Genomic DNA, 27,854 nt, shown 5'->3' on the forward strand with positions numbered 1-27,854 from the left:
ATTATTGCTTATGTTTTAGTAAATGTTTATTATTTCCATGGAAATAAATGGTCGTGTTCAATAGTTCTTATGAGACTATTTTATATTTTTAATGAATTTTAATCAAGCATCCATCATCATTTTCTGCAAAAAATTTGCATGGCTTGTTTCAGGTATTGTTTGGTGGGAATTAATGCATATATTGTATTCACTTTTTCAATGCTGTATTATTACCTTCAATGAAACAGTAAATATTAAATTGAGAATTCTGTATTTTTTGAGAAAAAGGATATTTGTTACTATCACAAACTGATTTATTCCTTGCTATATGAATGTACTTAGAAGATACATTGATTTTCAATTGGTTTTTAATTCAACTTTTTCTTAAATTTAATTAAAATGATGCAATAGCTTTTTGGCAGCATTTTTGGTTCAAAGCAATGCAGCATCATATTTTATTACTTAAATAAGCCTTCATTTTATATTTTTTCATGTAGTTAACTTATGAAAGTTAGTTATTTCTTAAAGTATTGCGAGAAAAGCTGTCTTGTGAATTTGGCAAATTTAGCTCAGAACATATTTTTGTTTTTATCATATAAATTCGAAAAGAAGAAAAGTGGAAAAAATTACTGTTCAAAGATAGAAATTTTTAAATTAGTATACTATAAGTACTTATAATGTTATGGAAGCAATGTATATAAAATTCTAAATTTTTATCATTGAAATTAATTACATTTTTCTGATTAAAGTATGAATTGTCTTCTGTTAGGCTCAATCTTTAAAATTCATTAGTTCTAGAATTATCCTCATGTTCATTTTAAAAACAATATATATTTGCTACACTCTCAGGTAAAATAATAAAAGAAGATAGTGATAGATAAGTTTCTAATTATTAATTATTCCTATTTTTGTTTTTTGTTATCACTTTGCTTATTATGGCTTACAATGTTTATTTAGTGTACTTAATCGATTAGTATAATGGAAGATAACTATTTTTAGAATCATTATCCAACTCATCAGCTTTAATTAGACAAGAACGATAGATCAGTGTGTATATAATATACCTACATTAATAAATAATAATCACCAAATTTTATAATAGATTTTTTTTAGAAACAACATATTAAAGTGAAAAATGAAAATAATTGTGATATGAGTACTGTGAAAGTTTGTATTAGTACTTTTTTTTTATTATTATTTTTCATTTCTACTTTCACTGCAGAGAAAATTTCATCTTTAAAATTGTTAAATGTTACGTTGTAATAGTAAAATTGTATTTGGGAGAGAAATACCATTCCAATCTGGGAGTGCTTTATCATAGTATGCATTTGAATCTTTTGGGAGCTCTAGTATAAATTTTCCATCTCTCATTTTTAAGCATTTGAAGGTAAGCTGAATTCAAATATTTTGTAGTTTTTATTGTTTATCGTTTAATTTGTGATAGTGTGAAATTATATATAGAGAGATAGTTAATATAAAGATATTCAGTATAGGGATTCCAGCAGACATTGGATTATTTTAACCACAACAAGAAAAATGATATCTTCCTGTAGTTAAATTTTATATTTAAAGGCATAAACAATTAAACTTGACAAAAAATATTAGTGTTTTTTATTACTTTTGCAATTACTTTGACATATAAATCTTACTGAATCTTCATTTATTATGTATGTATTTTTTTTTTTTAATCTGTATGTTAAAATTTCTTATCATGAGACCAAGCATTGCTACTATTAAGTCAGAAATATTTGTCCAAAGATTATTTAATTAAGGTGTTTGTTCTTCAGTACTTAGCTTCTTTTGATTTCCTCATAGAAAAATTTCTTAAAATTTCTGCTTTACGGCTAGTAACCCTGAAATTTTTTATTAAGTATTCATTTTGATTAGTAATTTGATTATAAAATTATATATATTTATTATACAGAATTCTTCTAATATTTTATCACTAATATTCTAAGAAGATATTTAACGTTAAGGCTCAACCTATTGGAATATATCGCTAAAACTTCTGGTACTTCTAATCAGATAAAAAATGGAAATAATGCATAATGTAAAAGATTCAGAGTAAGAAACTGAACAGTATGAGTATAAAAATCATTATTATAAAAACATGATTTATTTACAATGATGTTGAATACTAATTCTTCCATACTGTACATTATATAACCAAAGTCCCGCTTATGTACATAAAAAATTAATTACAATTAAGCAGACTCTTGGCAGCTGTGCTAATATCAAATAAATTTTAGCTGCCTTATTCAAGCTTTCAAACTCTTTACAGCATTCTCTTAATTTTATTTGGTAACCTGTTTTTACAGACTCAATATATTAAGTATTTGATACTTTTAATTTTATGTCAGAGAAAAATGAAGATTCTCTATGAAGTCTGTTAGTAGTTACATTGATTCCAGAGAATGCTAAATATAAGTAGATATAACAATAAGTATCAGCAGTATTGTGCGACAAAGTAACAAATGAAGAGTAAAACAACACTTGTAACATTCATGGAAGACTTATTATAGTTGATAAGGAAAGAAAAAAAAGTTTTTTGATTTAAAATTGCACTAGATAAATGCATTACTTTCACTAGTTACCATATGTACAAAGAGGTACAGAGATAATACCGTAATGGAATGTTGTCTTGATAAAATAACTTTTTGAGTTCTTTACTAAGTAATACATTAAATGAATTAATACAGGAGGGTTTTGTTTTTTGAATTGTAATCAAAATTGAATGTTTATAATAATATATATAATTCATATTAATGGTATAGTACACCATTATGAGTATGGATTCATTAAAAATATTTGTTTATAGACATGCAACTTTAGAGAAAAGAATAAGCTACAAAACCTCCACAAACAATAGAGATAACTTTATAAATAACGTGATCAATAGTCAATAAATAAATATTCCATGAAACAAATTTCTTTAGTTTATATAATCTTCCACAGGTCTATTCCATTTCATTGTCTAAATTAATACATTATATAAAAACTGAGCATAAAATAAACATCACGTATCTAAAATAAAACTCATCCACAAATAAAATTATATATATACAGTATTAAGTATATTTTGATTGTAGCTCAATGTGCACAAAAAATGCACAATAAATATATTTCCAATACAAAATAAAAATTAATGTAAAATTGTTAAGAACTATTGTATTATTAGAAATTATATTGTATTACTAATTTTGATCTTTGCACATTCATAGAAAATGAATTCATTGGAAAAAATTACAGTATTTCATTATTACATATGAAAATCATATTGAAATCTAAATGTTTTTTTAATGTTTTTACCTTATAATCCAAAAGCAGTTTTGCTTAAATAAGCCGAATTTGGTATTATCACTAAAAATGAATGCAAGCTATTATTTTAAATTCAAAATAACTTTCTTTAAAAAAACAGCACATTTGGCTTGGAAAAATACACCTCATCGTATAAAAAATAATGTACATGGAAGCATATGGATTCACATAAAAATGAATGATATAAAATTAAAAAAAAAGGAATAATCTTTTAAAAAAATCTACAGTTGTAGTAAAACATTCTTTATATTACAACTAAATGTTCACTTAAGATTTGGCACCTACTAAATGTAATTTATTGATGTTAAAGTAGAACTAGAAAAATCTCATTTCCTATGACTATATTCAGCATGTGAATATTGCAGTACAATTAAGCTAATACAGTACACGTAGAAAAGTATATCACAAGCTTTTGATTAAAAGATAATTAAGAAAGGATTACATCCCCACACAACAATCAAGCAACGCAACTTTGAATGACAAAGTAAAAAAATATGGAACTGTAAAATTAAAGTATTTGCCTTCCAATTAAAAATAATAAATAAATAATTCGGTTTGCAATTTTCATAGAAAAGCTTGACTTGCTATTCAATGAATATCATTCTCTACCTGTATTCAGCATTTTCTTGCTTAAAATACAATTAAAATATTTTTCAATTTAATATTTTATGCATTGTGACAAAATAATTTTACTAAAGCACTATTTTGCATAGAATACTTAAGAAGACATTATAGACTTTATATTATATATATAACTTATTTCTTCCAATTTAAAAAATCTGAATTTCAGTCTTTAAGTTATTTAGTGTTTGCATTAGAGTACAAGATTTTTGTTCCTCAACCATTCAATATTTAAAAGATCTATACTCTTTTCCTGCAAAACTAGTAATTCTTTGCATGGTATTGTAAGAATCAAAACTTTTATGAAAATAGTAAAAATCTTGTACAAAATGCGATTCAATTTTTACATTAATGTGCGAGTTTAAAATGCATCCTACTGAATGGAATGTGCACTTTTTTTAATGTAATAATAACTGGAAATAAATGCTCTGCATTCACTAATCAAAGCATTGTATGAAATGAATCTGCTAAATATGTCGTTGAACTTCAGTTTCCCTTTAATTTCTAGAATTCCATACTTTTTAGCGTCACTTACATTATCTGAATGTACAAACAAATATGTACAAATTAAAATATATAAAAGCATTTTGATAACATAGCTCAGAGATATTCACCATTTATCATTCGCCATCTTTAACCATATCCTAAGCAGAATCAGTAACAATCTGCATGTACAATGATTTACCTGACCCTATATATAAATTAGCTTCTGCAGGATGTAAATAACAAATACCCTAAAGAAAGTATATGAAGTATGAATGAATTATCCCATAAAAATGTTTGTCACAATTTCAAAATTATTTAAAAAATTCTCAGTTGACATTGATAAAAAATGGTTTTTCTTTTAAGTTCTTAATTTACAGATGATGCACATGTTAAGAAGTAGAATGTGTATCCCATGCTACAGTTCTTCTAATGTGATGTCAAACTTGTTGTCTTCTGTTTTAATTAAGTCGAGAATAAATGTATCCTCATTGCTATAAAGTCGAATGATGTCGTCATCCATCATCACAGTTATTCTGAAAAAGTAGAAAAATTGTATATTTTGATTTTTTTAAAGAATAATTTAAAACTTTTTGTTAAAATTTAACTTATATAAAACTAACCCTTCAAAAATTTAAAATAAATTAGTTAAAAATATCATTGAATATGTGAATAAAGTTTTGGAATTTGGATAAATAAGCATTAAGTTAAATCTTGAATTATTTTTATTTATAAAGTAAATTCAGCTATGGATTTATCATCAGAATTATGCTACATTTGGATTAACAATTATTAGAAATCTTGCTTTCAATCAAAGAAAATCACTTTTAACATTTTTATTCTTAATTTAATTCAAAATTATTTATTAATTATCTGATTAAATTTTCAACCAATTCTTATTGCAAAATCTATGATAATTGTGTAATTCCAACTTACATATCTTTATTTATTTTCCATACTATAATTTTGCTGTAGTTGTACTTATTTTAGGAGGAAAATTCTTAATTTAAACCTATAACAGTTTGAATATCAGTTACTTCAGTGATAAATCTTGCTTGTTTCAGTTATACGATTTTTCTATTATTTTTATGTGATATCTGATTTGAATTATATATTATGAATGTAGTATTGCTACATTGAACATTTTAATTTCAATACTTCGTTTCACTTTATCCAAAATAAATTCACCATGAAAAATAAATATAATCTGTGAATATGTTTTTAATCAATGTAATTATCTATCTGTAACAAAGCTATTATTTTTTCTTAATAAAATTATTATTAGAAAAAAATAAAACTTACCCTTTTTTGCATTTCTTGTAAAAGTGCCTTATTACACTCGTACTAATGTTGTATTTACTCTCCAGCTGGAAGATGAATCAGTGTTAGTCTTAATTATTTTTCATTGTAAAAACTTAATTAGCATCATTTTCCCACAATGTACTTAGCTTTTTGAGTTCAATTTAATAAATCTTAATGCAAAAATTAATATTATGCTTCAAGGTTTATTATATGAATATTCTTTATAAACAACATAGCTTATAAAATAAGCATAAGTTTTGGTTACTTTTTAGTAATAAAAAAATGAAGGCAACAGATTATTTTTTTTTAATTATATGGAAATTTACTAGTTAATAAACATTTGAAAGTAAAAGTTCTTTAATATTTAATAACATATTCTCCTTCAGTTAAAATATTATAAATATATATGCCGAAAATCTTTGGAAGTTAATCATTTGTTAAAAAATAAAATAATTTTCATTTTACTTTTAATTTATTTATAAATAAATTATATACTTTATAATATACTTTTAATTTATTTATAAATATATTCTATCCATTCCAATTTTAGTTTTTTGCAAATTGCCTGCTTTTTATTTGAACAGAAAATATCTATAGCACCTGAAGTGCAATCCAAATTTAGCAAATTATAGTTAAAAATAAATTTCATAAACTGTTATTAAAAGCTGGAAAGTATTATCATTAAAATTTTATATTTTTGGCAGACAAATATTGGGTGTGGAGATTTTTAAAATTTAAAAGTTTCAGAAGAAGGGGGAAAAAAGCATTGTTTGTTTATCTTCCCCTTCCCCATTTCTGAGAATATATGTGTCACTATTTAAATAAGCATTTTAAAAATATATATTTTGTAATATTTTCATACTCTTTTACTAACATAGACATCCTATCTGATATTCAATTTAATATCTCTATCAAGTTCCCAGAAATAGATAGTGTAATTTTCTGTTTAATCTTTCAGAAGTATTTAAAATTCCCAATTATGGATTTAATTTTTTTGGTAATTTCCAAGAAAGATGACTTTTGTTATTTCATAAAATAGTACATTCATGATTTTAAAAAAAAGAACATTTTCAGTCTTTAATCGAAGAAAATGCTTTATTTTAGTTTAAAGCAAATATTTTGCTGCTTACTGTTCTTTTTACAAATGGGGGGGGGGGCATTGCAATCTACAAAAATAATTTAAATTTCTTTCAAAAATTAAAATTTTAAAAAACGAAACTTTTAAATATCTTCTGATTGAAAAAAATTCAAATTTGCAAACAAAATCTGCAAAATAGAATTTTGACTCTTACAACTAATAGACATCCTGTCTTATTTTTGTAATATGAATAAATGTGGAAAATTACTTACAGCTTTAGCCAGTCCTTCGAGGTTTGGTGGCACCAAGTGTAAGGCATGGAAAATTTCTTCATCGGACCGCCTCACGTAGAGAAGCACTGAGTCCCAATACGACACTGTTAGTTCTAAGGTTCAGAATTTAACAATTCAACATGCAAATGCAATCTATTCTTAACAGCCAGCATGCAATGTCTAGACCAGTAAGTTAAAAATCTACTCTTGATTTTTTAAAAATAATTACTGATATACTAAAGAAATATTTTTTTATTATCTGGCAAGGATGGTAGGAAAAAACTTCACCATCCTTGCATCTTTTTGCACTCTGTTATAGGTGGCTATAAAGTTTTTCAGTATTTCAACAGCAGATATATTATACAAAAGTCTAATCACTTTTTTCAAACTGGAAAGATTTTTTTTAAAAAAAATAAATTGTTCCTGGCTTTTGATTTATGAATTTAAATAAAAATGGAATTTTAAACCAAATTACTGCAGTTATGAAAAATAATGTTAATGATGAGATAATCTGTATTTAGTAATCATTATTGTCTAACTGATGTGAATACAGCTATTTTAGCAACATGTTTTGCATTTACATGAAAAAGTTTTGGACTATTTTAACAATAACATTTAAGCTTGTTTTTCTTTTCTTAAAGCTGATAAGTTTTTATATTCCTGAAAGGTGTATAAGCAAAGATAAGAAAGCAAATTATAACTCAGTTTAAAAGTTATTCAGTGTAGAATTTATTTTATAGTATCTTATCAGAACTATTCTGAAGTGTATTCATTTTATTAAAACAACTGCAAAAACTAAACTATATGAAAGATTCTAAATTAGCATTAGATTAATATGTTTATTTCTTCACATAACTAAGAATGTGGTTTCGAAAGTGACAATTGTGATAAACTAGAAATTTTAAAAATCTAATTCATCAAACATTGTAAAAAATATTTTTATTTGATAAATATTATTGCTTTAGGATACTCGTATGCATATATTAGTCTAGACATTAAAGGCTGATAATCTTAATTTTAAATATGCAATATATAAAAGTTCTTAATATATTATTATTAAAACTACATACCTCGATCAGGTGGAGTTAATTTGAATTTCTTTATTGGTGGAGCAATAGGTATTTCAAGTGGCTGTTTTACTTCACTGCAGAAAAAAATAATAATGAATAAAATTTTTATTTATCCTAAAATAATATTAAAGAAAGCATTACAGTATTTAATACTGTTAATATCTAAATATTTCTGATTAAATTGTAAGGATTTCTGTTAAGATTCAGAAGATAACAAAAGTGGGGATCAGAAGAGATTATTATTATTTTTTTTAACTATGGTTAGGGATTTATCTTATTATATTTGAACAAAAATTGTAAACTCACGCTATTGTTGCTATGTTTTCTTCAGTCGGTGCAGCTATTGCATAAAAAGTCAGTTCTGGCCCATTTTGCTGTAAAAAGAACAAATTTTATATATGGAAAACAATTGCATAATAGTTTAAAAACCAAACAATTTTTAAATATTTTTTTGTTTTATATACTATAGTATATTACAGAAAAAATATCAGAGTTGCATATACTTTTAGGGACAGTTAAAAATTTTGAAAGTTAATGCTGTTTAATTCGTTAATGCTGTTTAAATTTCTATGCTCGTTTTTTCTATCAAAATTCCACATTTTTAAGATTTTATAGTTTCGTTTCATTGTTGAATTGAAGTCAAGCACATTAACATTGCCAATTTTTTTGCCACAATATTTTTTTTCTTTTATTTCTATTATTACAATTAATGACTTATTCTGTACAAATCGAATTTGTATTGTAGTAAAATTCTTGTTATAATTGATTCATTTGATCCAAAAAGAAATGCAGATACAAATTCTTTTACATAGACTTAGATATAAAACATGTATATATCAAAATTACAAGTTAGATTTTTAAACAGTTCATTGCATTTTGTATGGAAAAGGGGGCAAAATACAAACAATACTTACACGTTCTGTGTCTTCATCAGGCCTAAAGAGAATAGGTGCTTTTGTAAGATCACTCATTGAATAAAATTCAGATCTATCACATGGCTGATGATACATTTCTTCAATTTTCTTCCGGCTGCCTGTGAAAACATTCCTTTGATCAGCTAACATTAAAAATAAAAGGAATTAATGATATTTTAGGAAATTCGCATTTTATTATACTTGTAACATTTTGCCTTAGAAACAGGGATTTATATATTTATTGTGCAATTTAGTTTTTTAGGTGAATAAAATACTGCTTCTCAAATATATTTTTTTCTATCTTGTATAGTCCAATTTTTACATTTTTTTTATTTGGGCTAAATTACAAATTACTGTAATTCAGCTCTTATTGTTGATTATTCAGAAATTAGTATTATTAATTTTTTATGTCAAAAATTTAATTAAATTGTAAATTAAATCATTTAGATTTTAATAGTTCTATCATGCATTTTACCTTACCCCCCCCCCCCCTCTTGTGCCTTTCATAAAGAGAAGCTCCTAGTGATCAACATCATATAGATATAAAATAATTACAAGATAGTCCTCACTTCTGTTACTATAACTTTTACTTATATTAACATAAAGATGAAGATCTTATTTTTTCAGTGAATGTAGATTTACTTTGGATTGTACAAGATCTCACTACAAATGGGTTTTTATTTTATTAATTAAATAAAATAAAATAATATGCTGTTCACTTTTTCTTAAAATTGGAAACATTAACATAAACAGAGAAAGTTAATTACAGATAGACTGTTTTAAAAAAATATTTAATTGATTTTAAATCTGGCCCCAAATTTGTTTTGTAGCGATTTTTTTAAGATTTTGGATCTAGTTTATGTTTCTGATAATGATTTCTGTAAAGAAAAAGAGGTGCTGGAAAGCCTTGTTATTTTTTTTTTATTTCAAATAAAAATTACTATTTCATTCTGAATTTAACAAAATCTAAACTGATAATTTAGTTGATATGTTGAAAATTTATGTTTAGAAACGGTAAAAAATAGTTTTGTTGGATTAGAAATTAAAGAAAGAATCAGCATGTAAAAATTAATCCAAATAATGTGACAATGTTTTGTGTTTTACTTACTACCTGTTGCTGTGAGTTTTCTTTTGGCTGCCCTTCTTTCTTCATCCCTTGTTTTTCTTTCAGCTCCCTAGCATTAAAACAAAAAACACTTAATCAAACATGCTTACATTAAACTGTTCAACCAATTAAGAAAGCTTTAATGCATAACTTAAATATAAAAAAAGTTAAGAAAATTACCATGCTTATTACTATAATAAACTTTATTGTTTTACCACCAATTTTATAAACAAATTCTATAGTTAATATGAAATCCTCACAAAATTTCTTCATCAGACTCATTTACGCATGAAACAGTATTGTTTAAATATTGTATTTTTGCTTTACTAGTAATCTAAAAGCTCATTTCTAAACTATTAGAACATTTTTCCAATAAAATATATATGCCTAATTGTTGTAAAAAATATATCCATGTTTGAATCAATCAATAAATAAACTAATGAAAGAATTATGAATGCCTCTGGGTCTATTAGTCAACCTTAGTAAAATAGATCTGCAATGTTAAATTTTTTTTTAAAGTCCACTTTTCTTTGATCCAAACCGACTCAATTATGAAGTTTTGAATATCACTACCTTAGACCATTCTTGAAGTCTACTAAATGGTTCTACCAATAAATGCACAGCATTTTTTTGTTGTAGTTGTTTAAATGTTAATGTATTAAGAATACTTTATTAAATATGATTATTAAGATTAGAAAACTGCATAAAAATAAGACTCAACTTTTTTGGAAATGTACATATTGATTAAAACAATATAAGTAAGATATAATTTTTTTCACTTTTAGAATATATGTAGCATGAATGATTTTAAATTTTATTATTGGGCTACTGTTTATTATTTTGGAGTTAGAGTGAATGCTTTTCTATAGTTGAATATTACACTTATTAATAATATTACATAAGCATCGTGTGTGTGTGTGTTTTAATACAATAAAAGTATTTAAGTAAGTAAATATCTTCTAAAGCTGAAATTTTTAACTATAAAATCCTATGTTGCAAATGGATCTCATGAAAAGTTTTAAAATTATTTACCTTATCACAGAAAACTTTTATTTGACAATAACCTCTGTGGATTGGTAGGCTTTCACGAGGATCATCTGTTGTATCAATTTGTATATGAAGTGGAAAGCCCTAGAAAGGAAGGAAAAAAGTATGAAATATACAAAATTCATCTGGTTGGCATTTACGTTAATATATTCATGCAATTAAAAATACTTACTTTCACTCCTTTCTGGTTACTAAAATCTGTGCTCAGGCAATGAACTGATACGCTAATCTGAAATTAGGATAGACATATACGATACTTATTCCATACATAAATTTAATTACTTTTTTTAAACACATTTTAACTTCAATCAAAGTTTATCAATCCATAATTAAAGCAGTATAGTAGAGTGAAAGAGAAATATTTGTGCATTTTGGATGTTGTGATGCTTTGAATGTAAACAATAATTTAGATTATATTAAAGATTTATATTATTTGGATTATGTTACACTTTAAATTTTTCCACTTAAATTTTGGTAGAATGTATAAAAAAACACGTTAATGATTGTCAAGTAAATTGGGTAATAATTCCATTTTCATTTATAGATTTATCAAATTTAGAATGTTTATAATATCATTGAGCATATAAAAGAAGGAAGAAGTAGTAGGAAGATAGTAGTAAGGAAGGAATTAATAAGAAAGTAATTAATTTGCTAATTTTTAAAAATATTTGTCTTTATGATGATATTTCTGTTATTAGTATTCCTCTACCCATTTCAAGCTTAGAGTTTACTTTTGTCATCCATTTGATTTTGTTGACTATAATAATACTGAAAGATATGTGAAGAGCAATTGACAAAAATTAAAAAATAGACTACGAAATTTAACATAAAAAATTTCAGACATTTTTTTAAAGCGTATGTTGAAGTTAACATTCAATAATTTATTTTAATGGGTTCATTAGTTAAATAAAAATCTAGAAAATTGTTCGAGTGCAAAAGCTACAATATTTGAAAAATGTAAACAATCATTAAAAGAATGATTATTCTTAAGTTGCATAATTGGTTTGAACTCTGAAAATTAATAATCCATTTATTAATAATCCTAAATTGATTATATTTTTAATAATAAGGTGCATAAATTTTCTATCATGCTTGGAATTTTTTTAATTTACTTGTTAATAAATATTTTATTTAGACTGGAGAAAAATGTCCATATATCCAGAACATTTATTAGATAAAATAACATTTATTTTACCTTTGCAGGACCATCCAGTGGACTCCAGTAGAAAGCAATGGCATTGTGTGTAACTTCCTCTATCTGCCCAATAATTCCACAACTGTTTTTTGTATCTGAACAAAAGAAAGAGATATCTTGAGAACAAGTACACTGTAGCCTTCTGTCTCTTCATATTTATCATTTATAAAACAACACAATAAGCATAGAAATTGAATTATTTTATACATACCACATTACTCCAAACTGCCAGCATTAAAATTACAAAAAAGGGGGCAATTAATAAATATATAAACAGAAGAATTATTAAATTGAAATATATTTCAAAATTATGTATTTTAATTCTATATAGTTAAAACTTTTAAGGTAATAAATAGGATCTAACTTTTAAAAATAAGCTTTTTTATTTTGCAAAAAAATGAGAAATTTTAAATATCATTATAACTTGAAGTTAAAAATTTCAAATGTTCTTTTCTTTCTTACCAGCATCTAGTATTCTCTGCTTTACACTGTGCTGTCGACTGTGCCAGAACTTCCAAGCTTTAAGCTCATCTTCGGGACTCTTCTCTTCTCGGAACACTAGCATCACGGTGGACTAGAAAAAAAAATGAATACATGAAGAGGTTTTAATGCATTGTTGCTGTAAAAATTTCAATTAACATTGGATATATTTGATTAAAATATTTTTTGCTATATTAGGGAGAAACTTAAACATGTATGCCCTTAATATTATTCTATTCTAATCTGTTTCTGAACATGAAATATGCAATTAACCTCAAAAGTAAATTATATATATTATTAAGTGTTTTATTTATTACTTTCTTACGATGATTTTGCACATATTTGTAAATAAATTCTTTTAAATTATGTGCTAATAAATGTAAATATATTCTTTTAATATACACTAGTGTATTGTGATCAGGAGAAATATGTCAATAAATATTAGAAACAAAAATTAAAGTACTTAAAGCTTGATAAAGATATCTTGCAAGTATTATTTATTAATATAATTTCCTTCTGAAAAATCTTTTTTTAAGTAAAATTATGAAATGATGATTAAATATGATGTAACATTTATGCTATGTACACATGGTAATAATGGTTTCAACTTCATCAACCTCTTTCATAATCATTAATATTTTACTCACTTTTACTGTATTGCCCCTTAACTGTCTTTCTGGGTCATTGATATATTCTAAAGTAAGACCATAGTATTGACCTGAAAGAAAAGAATGCATTCTTTAAGACACATGCTCAGTTTTATGCTCACAATGGTCAGCAACTGTTATGTTAAGTAATAGCTAAAACAAAATAACTGAAAAGATATTTGTAAAGTGCACATTTTCTTACAAATTATTTACTATTGGTTCAATGAATCCTTAAAAATGTATGCACACTTTGATAATTAATAATTGCATAATAATTCAAGCTAAATAACTACAGAATCCAACCATTAACCAATAGTTGGTTTGTCTCTGTATGGGTTACAATTGCTTCACTTACCATCATCTCTTTTTCAGTAGAGATTGCTGATTTGCCTCAACATGGCAACATTTTAATTAAATGTCTTTTTTTTTTAAATGCTTGTTGTCATTACTTTTTTTCCAATCATCCCCTAACTTTTAAAACTGGGTGAATGAGAATTGCAAATATTTTCATTTTTTTTAAAAGCTATGGGATATTTTATGTGTTCTATATTTTCTTTTCATTATTGATAAATATATTATGTGAGATTGATAAATATGATAGTTAACAATTCCTCTTCATCGCCAATATTTCATACTTTTATCAGAAATTTTATCCTTTTTTTATCGAATTTCACTTATTTCAATGACTTCTTCTTCTACAAATCTTTTAAATACTACTGTTATTTTTAATCATATACCTGGCACAGTTTAGCTTGTGAAAGGAAAACATAAAAACTTTCCCTTGCCCTAACTGTGTATTTCAGAATTTAAGCTGTCATCATTTAATTTAAAATTGAAAGTAATACAACAATTCATATCATAAATCATTTACTATGAAATGAATTGAATTGATGTATGTTATTCTATTTTTTATATGAAAGTCAAATCTCAAAATATTTATACATTTTTAAGGCATATTCAAAAATGTTAATTAATTGTAGTATAGTTCTTATCAGAAATAAATGAAAAAATAAATTATAATTACCTTTGTTAATGTATGTCATTCTGTCATCTTCCCTTCTTTGACTGGTTGAGATTGGAGCTTCTAAGTAGTAGCGGAAGCCAACATCTGACATTCTGTATGGATGAAAAATTTTATTTCATATTAGATGCAAATACTGAATTGTAAAACTAAATTTGATTTTTGCAACATTTTGTTAATTATGCATTACTGTTTTGGTTAAAGGAAAACTCGAAATTCAGTATAAGAATAAAATAAATTCTTTTGAACAATTATATTAATTCAATAGATTGAGGTTTTTATTTAAATATAATTTTTATATTATTAGATATTTTCTGATAACTGAACAAAAAAACAAAACTCTTCTTTAATTTATTGATGCATCTGTGTAAACCATATTTGCATGTGCCACTTAAAGCTTTATACAAAAAATAAAATTATTTTATTGTAGGTCTTTCCAAGTAAAAATTATTTGCTCCAATATCACTATATTGGACATATGCAGAATGATTGGTAAAGTCTTTTTAAGCCATTTCGGTTCAAAACAGTATTTCGTATAATCAGGGAAGTAAAGTTATCTGTTCTGAATTTATTGCTAATGCTAAATTTATTGAGACTGATAACAGCAACCTTAGAGGCAAAATAAAAAAGTTACAAAAAATAAAGGAGACTGGTAGAAAAGTCCATTGAGAAAAATGTACGCTATACCATAATAAAAACATAGGAAAGAGTTTCATGGAATTATTTGTAAAATTGGCGGATACATTTGTGATTAAAATTATGAACTTTCCTTGAGTTGAAAAAGGGCTAATCGTTAATTTGAAAAGATGTATCCTCAGATCCCCCCCATGTGCATTTTTTTCAACTTTATATATTTTATATCTATCTTATTCATTTCTTAAATTTAACTTCGCCATTGCGTAACGCGGAAGAACTGTATGATAACACCGAAGAATACATTTTTCAATATTAGATGATTCCTTTTCAAGACACATTAGATTTATAATTTTCGCCCGCGAAAAACGCCGTATTGAAGGACTGCAAAAAGTGATGGTAACAAACGCTTTTTAGGATCACAATAAAATTGTTGCAATTGTCACATTTGGACCGAAATCATGTTTTTAAAAATTCCACTTTAGTGGCCGAACATTATTCATAAGCAGAAATCAAAATGCTGTTCTTTATTTCAGTGCTCATGCCTGTGGAAACATTGAAATATTTGCAATACTATCAAAAATTGAACAGTATGTTTATTATTTATTTAATTATAAAGTTTTAAAATCAGTTGCCTTATTTTTAGAATAAGCATAAGGAAACTTTATTTGCCCAATTTATGTGAAATTACATGCAAAGCTTCGTAATAGGAGGGAGGTCTTAAGGTGCTTTAAAAATTACGCCTTTGTACGACATTCCTATAATTAACATTATTATTGTATAATTTGGTTTAATGCTTACATTTTAGGAATCTGGACTTTGTCTAATTCGGCGTTTCGTCCATACTCATGGTTCCACGAGTTTTTCCTGGACGGAGAGGAAGGAGCTGGCGTGCTTCGCGATGTAGAAGAATCTTCATCTGTAGGTTGCAGAAGAGAGGGTTGTTGAGCAATATCAGTGTAGTCGAACATCTAAAATGAGAAAAGAATGTAGCATTTTAGTAAATTTATGCTTCAAATACAAATGATAATAGACCAGTTCGAAAACTTTATTTGGAATTCAAATTGTTGTATTTTTAAAAAATTTTATATAAAGGGAATTTTTAAAAAAAAATGAAGTTAGAGCATTTAGAAATTTTAGCTACAGATTACTTATGTTCCGAATCCCTGCTGACCATGTCTCTACTAAAATTACTGTTATTGTTTATAATTCCATACACAAATTGAATTTAAAATTTAACAAATACAATTTAATTTCAGTTCTAATAATACAAGAGAAGCGATGTAAAGCGATATTTGTTTGTTTGTTTTGTTTTTTTGCAAGGCGAACTTTATCCCTTAGATTGGAACATTTAATTTCCGAGCATTATTATTTAAATTTCATAAAAAACGAAGCTTAATACAGAAAGTAAAGACCATTTAGCAATGTGCTTGAACTCTAATTAGTGTTTGTGGAATTTTATTAGAAAATATTTATGCTTTATGTTTTTGATACGGATACAAATATTTAGTATTTTCATTCAATTCAATGGTTGCGACATAATGTCCTGTTCAGAAGGGGGAGGGGGAGATAAGTTTAAAAAATTTCGCTTAATAAGTGGGAAAATACAACTACCAGGCGAAATTTCTTCTACCTTTTAGTATCTTTTTATCTATTTCTCTAGAATGCTCAGTTAAAAAAAAAAATGGAGATAATTTTCTTTAATTTGCTAAATGAAATTGACATTCAAATGCAGAAATCTTGTTACTGCTCTTTTTTTTTATGTAGTTTTACTTTCTAACTCAATAAGATAGTCGAATTATTAAAAATCTTATTTTAACAACGGATGATGAAACCTTGACTTGAAATGACTTGAATTTTATTATTGCTTTTATTTTCGAATGGAATAATTTAGTTTTCTATATTTTTTACAACATTTATGTATTGTGCCACTCATATTTCTTATATTTATCTCTTCTAGTGGATTAATCAGTGTCAAATAACAATATTATATTATATTTTATATATATAATTCTTGGTATATCTAGAAAATATTCTTAGAAAAAGTAAACACTTAACACACTTTTAGATATGCACTTTCCGTATGTGCATATTTAATACACTTAATTTACATTTAAAATAAATATAGAAGATTCCTATTATATTTTTTTAAAAAACGCTTTATTTTATTTTTAATATATTATAATATTTGACTGCGATAAAAGACCAAAGTTATTAATTTACTGACTGGTTTTAAATTAGCTGAAATAACTTTTTCGGATAATTATTTGCGATCCAGCAAAAACTGTTTCCAAAACTAATTATTCAAAAAAATAAATTAAATAAGGATTATAAATAAATCTCATTATTAAAAAATGGTATTAAAATGAATAAGAGGGGAAGAAATAGGAATTTTCTCCTAATTCCTGATGAATGACGGATGAAGCGGAACGAAAACGCCAATTAAATATTTTTTTAAATACTTAAAAATCAATGATATGGAAATATTTAAACTGTATTTTTTAAATAACAATATTATTCTTCGAGTGAAATCGTATTGCATTTAAGAACCTCAATAATTATACATCTCTCTTGAATGTCCATTTAAAAATTAAATGCCTTAAACTCTATACATAGATAGGTTCAGTTTCGAAAATAACTATTTTCGAATCTGAAACCTATCATTAATATCATTACTATAAAATGCAATTAATTTAAAAGATAAAACCGCCTCGATACTTTTAAGCACCTCAAGTCTTATTTAATTTTAGTAAATATCGAAATAACTATAAATGCCATGATCCGCCATCCAATTACGGTAGAAAAAATGCACATGTGGCTGAAATATGAATATTAAAAATCTATTACATTGAATTGTTTATTTTTTTTCAGTCATTAATTTTTATATAGTGATTTCTCTCTCCTTTCGATTTGGCAAGTTGAGCAAACTGTCTTCATATCATCGTCTTTTTCAAAGTGTTCATCTAAAGAAAAAGTTTGTGGTTGCATTCCATCGTCTCAGAAACTTCTATTACCTGTCTGATCCTTAACCTCTGTTTCGATGATAAATACGGTTTTCGGTCAAGCAAGTCCGCGGGCTAGTTCATTGACGTGGTTCTCACGTACATCGTGAATTTTGAGCACCGCCTTTTGGCACGCATCGACACTATATCGGGACTATTATGAAAAAAAGGTAAACAAACAAAATAAAAATCTAATAACATTTCTAAGGTTCCGCCACGAGGGATCAATCGTCTTTGAACCAAGGTCTTTCTATAGATGTATAAGTATATTAACGTCGTTTGCACCAATCGAACTCCTTATGTCAGTGTCTATGCTATTTATCAAAGAAATAACAGAAAAATGATTAACATTCCGTCGAATTAATCTTTTGATTTAAATATCTAAGAAGTGAATTCAGAGATAAGAATTAAGTTGTTTACTTTCAGGTGAATGTCCTTGAAATTATAATTAACTTCATAGATGATCCAAAATTAATCTCCCATAACAACATAGCTATACCTAAACATCCTTTCAATGGATGTGTGATTCATTGAAATTGCATCGACCCTTGCAATTGTTTTAAAAACCTTTCCTTCTAAATCGTTAACTTTACACCCTATTGAATGCTCAGATATGCTATAAAAATAGAAACTAACCATTTATTACTTCTTCATTTTAATTTACTGGAAGTTTTAACGGCGAGATTGATCACTGAGTAATTTCGATGAAACACTAGTACTATCCCAATGTAAACTGGGCTTTATTGGGTCAATATATGACAAGAATCGTATGGGTAAACTTACACGTTATGGTATGGTATCTTTATCTCTCCGAATATTTTCTATTTAATAAATTTATAACAAATAAAAAAAAGGTGGAAGTATTCCAACCTGTTGTAAAGAATCTCTTGGTGTCACTGTTGTTTCCCCAATTCCGGAATCCGGGGAAGGCAAGTCCACCGTCAGTCCGTGTGGGGAAGGTTTGTAGTTTTGTCGAATATACCTTTCGACGTAGGTAACATTGTCGACGGCGTCAGGATAAGTAGCTAGGTGCTGCCTCACAGCTTGAGTGTATTGGTCTGTTGGCTGTGAAAGAATTTTTTTTTATTTGTTAATAATTACGTATTATTAACAGACGTGTCCGTATATTTCTTATATTAGAATTATGTTAGGCAGACACCTCCATATTTAAACATGCAGCGAACACTGGGTTGGCAAAGAGGGGGCCAGAGGCAAGAAGTATATATGCAAGAAAGAACCATGGAGGTAAACATTAATGTCCTGTCATAATTAGCATTGTGTGTAAATGTAATAGATTCCAATTATTGCACCATGTTAGAAAATTAATTTTATTTACTTTTAAACTTAAGAAAACAATTGAATTTAACTACAAGCTTCACCGAGGCGAATGCGCGAGCGTTCTGAAGAAAAAGCTTTTTAGAAACAACGCGCGTGTCAATACCTGGATGATGGGCAGCGCGCCAGTTACTTCACACACCGCCTCAACGGAGCCTGTAGTTTACAGATTCATATTGTATATATGATTCATGATAGACATTCACTACAGTCTTTATATCGCCTTTACGATCAAATATAAGGAATAAAAAGCCAAAAAATGCTGAAACGTCGCGGTGGTGTGTGTGTGTTTTGCAAAATGTGCAATAGATACCAAAGTAAAATTGATGCAGCACATTTTGTGTATATGGCATAACCATTAATCACAGCGGCATAGTGATGCGTAGAATAATATATAAGGATTGCGTAGGTAATATATAAGGATAGTATATAAGGATTAAGTTTATTTGAAGTCCTTGGTGTTGGCAGACAATCTCGGAGATATTGCGAAAGCGTCATACAATACATCAATCATAATGTTTTAAAATAATTAATTTTCGATTACTTTTAATCATTATAATTATTTTTACTGATAATTGTTGGATGCAAGTGCTGCCACCCATAAAAGTTCACGAAAAATCAATATTGCTGATTGCCGCTGTAGGTTCGTACGCTTGCATTTAACTCTCCCTTAATGGAATGTGTAATTTTTTTGATAATGGGCTCAAAGGTCAGAATTAAATTTCTGTGTGGCAGGTCCACATGGCATCTTGTCTCTATACCTTTTTAAATAAATATGGATGCTCACAGCATTTGATTTTGTTTTCAACATCTACAAAAACTGTTATAATATTTCATATAATTAACTTAATTTTTATTGAAAACCAAAACACTTTGAATCTAACAATGTCATTTCATGTAAATATACGTGTGTAAACATAACTGAAAGAAAATGACTTTTTCTTGAACAAAATAAAAAGAAAACAACAAGTTAAAAAGAAATTTAATTTAACACTAAATGCTTACTATGATTTTTCTAAATATCTGACAGGCACTTTGTTTTTAATCCTTTCCTGATATCATTAGTGCCATGATGACAAAATATTAGTGCGTTTATGTCACTAACAGATAAATTTGATGAGGAAGCGAAAATATTAATACCATCCCACTGGTCTCTTACTCTTGCTAGGCAACTAATGATAACTGAAGGTGAATAATTCCTAATACGCCCCAGACGTCATTTATCCCTGCTGCACGATTGATGAATTACTCCATTTTTTTAGAAAACTGTCTATGGGACTTTTTTTTTTTTATCAGTATTTAAATCTAACTAATCCGTCGGAGTAATTGTCACAATGCTGAATTTTTTATCAGTATTTAAATCTAACTAATCCGTCGGAGTAATTGTCACAATGCTGAATATACTCAAACCATTTACTTCACATTTTAGGAATTAATTCATTTGCAAAGTGTTTTGGAATGAAACCATTCATCTTACTTCTCTGTAGTAGTCTGGCGTGATGGCGTAGGCGTTACTGGCCGCCGCTGTCTGAGCATATTGGGGAGGGGCGACTGTCACGACCACATTGGTTAGAACACTGTATTGCCCCGTACCGAGGGGCTCGTAGGAGGAGGGGGAGAACTCGCCCACCTGATATGGAGTGCCCTCCAGTTGAATGTCATGGGGAGAGGCCTCGGCCTGCTGGAAAAGAAAAAAAAAATCAATTTAGAATACAATAGAATAATCAGTAAGAAAAATTTCCTGAAAATTTTTATGAAATCTCCCGATTTACCTCAAGTTTTGTTCTTAAATCGTGTTCTTTAGGAAGTACCATTATGTGCAGGCACATCATCTCTGCGCAGTGTTTAAGCAGATTTTGTAATTTTCTTAGAACTTCAACAAATCCGACATGTGTAATCAATATCTTCGATTTTTTTTTATCAATTATCTATTTAAAAAAACCTTATTTTAAGTACCACACTTCAAACATTTTGTTCCGATTTACACCTTGATTAAGTAAAAACGAGAAGCTAGCAACAAAATTGATATGATCCATAAGAAAGTAGCAGATACTTGGAAAATTCGAAAAATTGCTTTGAAAAATAATAATGGAATTTATACTTCAGACTAAAATTGTTATTCTGCCTACAACAGCACAACATATCGTTTGACATAATATGAATTCATGTACACTTTCACCAATATCATTCTAAAAGAATTTATATAGCGTTCAAGCCATTACAACATTTTAAGATTTTTCAAAGCTGAATTAAATGGTTCCTGAATTTCAATTTCATTCTTCCGTTTTCTAAAGAATCTGAAATATACAAATATCCATTCTATTCATGATTATATTAAATACATTTTTTCAGAACATTAGTGTGCAATCCTATGTAAAAATGTTGGAGGAGTAGAAGCAGGAGACATTCCAAAAGGTCATTTAATTTCACTAAGTTGTCATCTCTTTCTAAAATGCACTTTTACAATTCTGCTATTAATTCAGAACTCGATTTTGAAAGAAATTTCACCCTTAAAAACCTATTTTTTAAAAAGTGATTTAGAAATGCTTTTTGACTTTCATTTCTTAAATCATGAGGATAATACTTTAAAGCATTATATTTTATTTAAAGTATGGTTTTTGGCTAAGAGATAGCTGGTTGCTAATCGAAAACACTGAGATTTAGTTCGGTGAAGGAATTTGAGAACGGTGATATGATAAATATAGACTTAAATTTTTAACTTTCCTAGTGGTACTTTTAATTCCACAATGCAAAAAGAAATGTAATGTTCTCAATGGTAAAGAGAAAACAACAGGAGTATGCAGTCGCAAGTCAAAAAATATCTATACTTTATTTATTTATTTTATTTCCATCAATGTCCCTGCTGTCATATACAAGTTTTATATTGATTTAAAATTGCAGTGGTTACCAAAACAACATTTGTGAATAAAAGTGACATTTAAAAATGCGTTTCGTAAGTATTGTAAAATATAACCCCAGCTACTAGTTTTTTTTTAATATAAAAAGTATATATCATGGTAGTATGAGCTCATTTTAATAAAGTTGTATGCGCCTTGGATTTTTGCCGAAAACTAAATATGTCAGACCTCACAGACTTTCAAAAGAGGCCAAATTATACGGGCACTACTATTTAGTAACAAAAAAATCTCAGCTTTTAGGCATTTCTAGAGGCACGGTGTTTAAAGTCATGATAGCGTACACATAACGCGGCAAGACAAGCTTAGCAAAGCAAAATACGGGACAGAGGTAGGAACTGGGTAAAAAAGACTGACGAGTATTGAAGCAGATTGCAATTTAAAAAAATGGCAATTAAAGTAGTCGCAGAACTCATTCAGCATTTGGATTCTCCAGTGCCAATAATTACAATTAAGAGACACCTTCATAAATAGAACATTTGTGGCAGAGCAAGAGCAACTATTCCTAAGCCACTTGTCACAAATATTTATGTCAAATGTCACTTACAGCGGATCCATAACCACAAAAATCTGGTCGATTGATAAGTGAAAAACAATTATATGGTAATACAAATCATCTTCCACACTTTGTCCCGCAACAGGAAGCATGCACATTTGGAGGAACCTGGAACAAGCGTATGATCGCGATTGCCTGCTTCCAACTGTCAGGCATGAAGGTGGATCTGCCATAGTATGAGCAGTCATGTCGTGGTTTTATACAGGTCCAATCGTAACCCTGAAAGGAAGGATCATTGGGGAGAAGTATAGAGAAATTTTAGCTGATCAGGTCCATCATTTGATGAAATGTTTGTTTCCTGCAGGAGATGGGATTTCCGAAAATGATAATGTTCCCATTTATGTTGCGGGACTTATCTAATCGTGGTTTTATGGACACGAGGATGAAGTGAAACATCTACCTTAGCCCGCATAGTCATCTGAACTCAATATAATCGAACTGTTATGGTCTATTTTAGAGGAATCTGGGGTCGATATCCTCCACCCGGCATCTCTTCTGGGACTTTCCCTATGTATCCACGAAGAATGATACAATATTCCTCCAAACACTAATTAGCACCTGTATGATACGATTCCCAGACAACTCCGAGCAATGTCACATGCCAAAGATGGTCCATTGCCTTATTAATAAGATTCTTGAATTCGTTTGTCATGTTTCCATTATTCTGATAACCATCTGTATATTCAGTATGTATCCTTTTGACATCAACAGGCAACTGGAACTTCAATCTTATTCTCATAATATTTCAAAGACAAAATTGGTTATGTTGCTTAAAAGGCAGCATTCAACATTTAAGAGTTAAAATAATGCTATTTCAGTAATTTTGTTTCTTAATATTGCTTGTGGTCATAAAAATAAAGTTTTAAAATAAATTATGAAAGATGAATGCAGTTTATCTGTCTAATACATTCTTGAAATAGCTTCGTGGCAATTTAAAAATTTAGTACCACATATATCTTTGAATGACAGTTTATATTAGGTCCAAGGTGCGACCCAATTCTTTCGAATGTGTTCATCTTCCTCATCCTTAAATGCACTTCCTATGTAAATGCTATCTAAATCGAAACATAATAATGGTCAAGAAGACCTGTGTGACATTTAACCTTTCTTTTCTGCGGCAAGTGTTTACTTCCGTGCCGGAAACAACTCACGTTTTGCACCTAGACGCAATTATGAAATGCGGTCAGCGTTTCTGTATTTCGCCATAACCTATTTCGGCATATTGATGGGAGCTCTCTTCGAGTAAAGGGCAGTTTCGGGCTATTTGTAAATGACCGTTTTATTTATTGATCAATACCATTCTATCTTTTGAATTACGAACACACACACACGCACAAAAAAAAAACGATCTATGTGTACAATCAATCAAAAATTAATGCTTCTACAATCTACGAAAATCTTTAAAAAATTATCTAAAACTCTTAATTGTTGTTTTTTATCATTTGTAAGCAAATTGTATCTGCCAGCAATATACTGTGAGAAAGTCTCATTTTTCTGTGATCAATGCAATATGTGTGTGCATTCTATGTATGTAAAGTTAATTCTTTTGATTGTTTATGAATTAAAATCCTGATTGACTTTGGATATACAGAAGCAATCTCAAAAGGTATGATTACAAATTGAAGTAAAACATAAGGGCAACCAAATTGCGTCTTTCTTTCTAAATCGTAATAATAATTGAAAAAAAAAAAATTCGTCTTCACAGGCTCATGGCATAACAGCTTACTAAATTTAATCTGTTTTCATTTATTATTAACTAGTTGCCTCAGACAACTTGCTAGTACTCCGGGAAAATTACTTATATTTGATTTCATATAAATTATTTAGATATAACTTCATATCCATGATTCCGTCGAATTGTATGACATTAAAGCCGTTTTATTTTAATAGTCTTATACATGTTCTGCTCATTGTGTACATGAATAATTCTAGTTTCGTGACATCATAGCGCTATTGAAAATGGAAAAAAGCGTTTCATCTATCTTCTAAATTTCATGATATAGTAACTTTACTTTTTTAGTTGTCTTGTAAACTACACAAATATTAAACAGAATCCTCTTTCTTTAGCCTTCAATTATGAAAGAATGAAAACGGTTTGAATTTCATTACTAAAATATTGGAAAATGTGCAATATGCATTTTTAAAATTTACAAAATTCAGAAAATTTTTTTCACGGATCTCAGATTGATATCATTGAAGTATGTCATTTTGAAGCGGTGTGTGTAAAATTCCTTTTTATTCAATAATATTTTCGTAAGTTATTGCGGAAAAAATGTCAAAATTCAACCTAATTTTTTGAATGAACTAAAATTTAAAAAAAAAAAAAATTGTTCTGAGGAGCAAATTTTTACCCTTTTAAGATATATATATGTGTGCGGAATTTGATAATTGTAGGTCAAATAATTTGACTTGTAGAGCGCTAACACACTTACACCTTTATTATTAGTAGAGACTAGCCGCCTTTGATGACTGGTGTTTTAAAGGGGGGGGATAAGAGATGCAATTGAAACACGATCAATATTACTTCTGTTTAATTTCAATTAAATCTCTTGAATAATTTAATATTCAAAATTATTTCTACAAATGTAGAGTCTGCCTAAATGAATCGAATATCAAAACATCAAATTAAAAAAAAAAACTGACTACTATAAACTGCACTTTTTTTTTTTTTTTTTTTTTTTGCGGAAATATTATTTCAATTTCTGATTTATTATATAAACTGCATAGAATATTAGCAGTCCCTCTGCCTTAGCTTGCAACAAGGAAGAAAATAGCACGCTTAACTGTTTCATAAAACAATGAAAACAATTTCAATTTGGTTAAAACAATGAAATTCCTTGTTGAAAATCATGAAAAAAAATATATTTAAATAATTATCAAAATTTGGAAAAAACTGGCATTATTAATAAATAATTGAATTGATATCATTTAAAAGATTTTTTTCTCCCCCCCCCCCCATTTTGAAATGGTATAAAAATCAAACTTGTGAAATAATATTTAGGGGAATTATGACAGAAAAGTGCAAAAACTCCCTTAATATTTAATTAATATTTTTTAATTTAAATTCTTTTTTTAAGTATCATTCCAAGGTGCACGATTTAACCTACAAATATATGTATATAGTTTGTACCACAATTTGTTATTTCAAGTCAAATAGCCTGTCTTGTTGAACCACAGCAAACACAGAGAGAGACATATATATGTTCCGCTTTTTGTGAACAGAGATCAGTGTTTTATATTTTATGGTCATACTTGTCAAAGCAAAAATGTTCTTCAAATATTACAAATCATGGAAGTGATTGTTTTTTTTTTTTTTTTTTCCCCAAAAAAACATTTTTGTCTTAAACAGATAACCATTAAGTCCACCAGCCATTTCAGATCAACTGTGCCATCTTTTGTAAGGAATCTTTTCATTGCAAAAGTTATATATAGGCACTTGTCTTCTATGATGATCAATTATCCAGTTCACTACCCTTCTGTTGTTCATGGATTTTTTTTTTTTTTTTTTATGTGGCCATGAATAAATAACATTAGCATATCTAACATTAAACGAATCAGCTGTTTTTACCTGTAATTCTCTTTGCCTCGATGCATCCATTTCTACTTCTTGTACATCAGGTTCTTCTACTTGTTTCACCTCAACAGCTGCTGGGGCCAGCAAAGGCAGGGCCTGTCCTCCGTCCTTGTCGACGGCCTTGCCCTCCACACCATCTGGCACTGGTTGTATGACAGAATCCTCCCGATCCATTGACTGCACGATTACTTTAGTGCCGTCTGTCCTGTGTAGGTAGACGGTCTGTGTTGACAGGTCGCTAGGCTGCTGGCCGGGACTGGGCACCGGAGACCCAGCATCTGTATGAGGAGTAATCAGCTCCGGCTCTGGCTGCGGGACGGCCAAACTACAGAAACAGGCAAAAGATATATGAAATGTCTTGATATATTTAATGTTGGTTTTGTCAATTATCCGTTTAAAACAAAACATATATCAAAGGATATTCATAATATGCAAACAATCTATTTAGAACTTTTTAATAATTTTCTATCGCCACCATTTATGGATTTAAATAATGTCCACCCCTCCTTCTCACCATTCTTTTTTCTCGAAAATTTTTCTTCATGGCTTCAAGTTCATTAACAAGATAAGAAGAATACATTAATTAATGATGTATAGGAATATAATTTAATACAATTATTAAATAAGTTTTAATGAAATATCGTTAGCGAGATGTTTGCTTTCTTATTGTTTCAGTTTTTATGTTTGAGACTGAAATATAAGCCCATGCTATTTAAACTTATTGTTTGCCGATGGATTTCAAAATCCTCCACGCTTTTGCGCATGCGTTAGGGCGGGTTTATTTCGACAAATTTAGGGTGAGAGGAAAGTTGAAAAGAAGAGATGTTTACATTCAACAATAAAGTGAATTCCGGAAATGCGCACATCCTTCCGCGTCTCATCCTTTAGTGAGACAGAATCTCGAAAAGTGGTCGTCTCAGGATACTAAAACGAACAGTACTCGAACAGTATAATATAATATTCCGTTTGTGGTTTGAACCTATAAGTTGAGAACAAGTCTGTCTAAAAATGTTAGACGCGCGCGCGCACACACACAAAAGATAATTTTATCAAAAAAGTTTGAATATTCCACATGCTGTTCTGTGATCTCTTATATCTGACCAATAGTTGCTCTTCGATAAGGATTTATGCGAAGAAAAAATTATATCAACAAAATATGCAAAATCTATTAATATAATTATTTTATTTCCGATTAATCATACAAAATAGTAAATTTTCTCGAGGGATTCGATTGAAAATATTCCAATCTGGTATTTTAACTTAGATCAGTAGGGTAAAGTCAATCAACTGCAGTGCACTCCCGAGTA

At 28.1% G+C, this 27,854-nt stretch overlaps 1 protein-coding gene across 6 annotated transcripts in view; it reads right to left on the bottom strand.

The window, feature by feature from the left end:
• Positions 1 to 2,059: 2,059 nt before the first annotated feature.
• LOC129963180 (protein grainyhead-like) overlaps positions 2,060 to 27,854 on the bottom strand; it is a 91,789-nt gene continuing 65,994 nt past the window's right edge. The window contains exons 4-20 of one of the 6 annotated variants that reach the window (XM_056077337.1): positions 26,542 to 26,872; positions 20,980 to 21,183; positions 19,038 to 19,232; positions 15,967 to 16,136; positions 14,536 to 14,627; positions 13,512 to 13,582; positions 12,847 to 12,958; positions 12,385 to 12,479; positions 11,362 to 11,418; positions 11,175 to 11,273; positions 10,149 to 10,212; positions 9,038 to 9,156; positions 8,430 to 8,497; positions 8,124 to 8,197; positions 7,054 to 7,166; positions 5,704 to 5,768; positions 2,060 to 4,937 (exon numbers count right to left, since the gene is read on the bottom strand). In XM_056077337.1, coding sequence (XP_055933312.1) covers positions 4,820 to 4,937; positions 5,704 to 5,768; positions 7,054 to 7,166; positions 8,124 to 8,197; positions 8,430 to 8,497; positions 9,038 to 9,156; positions 10,149 to 10,212; positions 11,175 to 11,273; positions 11,362 to 11,418; positions 12,385 to 12,479; positions 12,847 to 12,958; positions 13,512 to 13,582; positions 14,536 to 14,627; positions 15,967 to 16,136; positions 19,038 to 19,232; positions 20,980 to 21,183; positions 26,542 to 26,872 — 2,047 coding nt within the window. In that variant the 3' untranslated portion in view covers positions 2,060 to 4,819. Of the gene's footprint in view, positions 4,938 to 5,703; positions 5,769 to 7,053; positions 7,167 to 8,123; positions 8,198 to 8,429; positions 8,498 to 9,037; positions 9,181 to 10,145; positions 10,213 to 11,174; positions 11,274 to 11,361; positions 11,419 to 12,384; positions 12,480 to 12,846; positions 12,959 to 13,511; positions 13,583 to 14,535; positions 14,628 to 15,966; positions 16,137 to 19,037; positions 19,233 to 20,979; positions 21,184 to 26,541; positions 26,873 to 27,854 lie in introns of all 6 variants that reach the window. The other 5 variants (XM_056077339.1, XM_056077338.1, XM_056077335.1 and 2 more) reach the window with 5 other exon arrangements.

The sequence above is a fragment of the Argiope bruennichi genome, chromosome 3 (genome assembly GCF_947563725.1).
Source record: "Argiope bruennichi chromosome 3, qqArgBrue1.1, whole genome shotgun sequence".
NCBI lineage: Eukaryota > Metazoa > Arthropoda > Arachnida > Araneae > Araneidae > Argiope > Argiope bruennichi.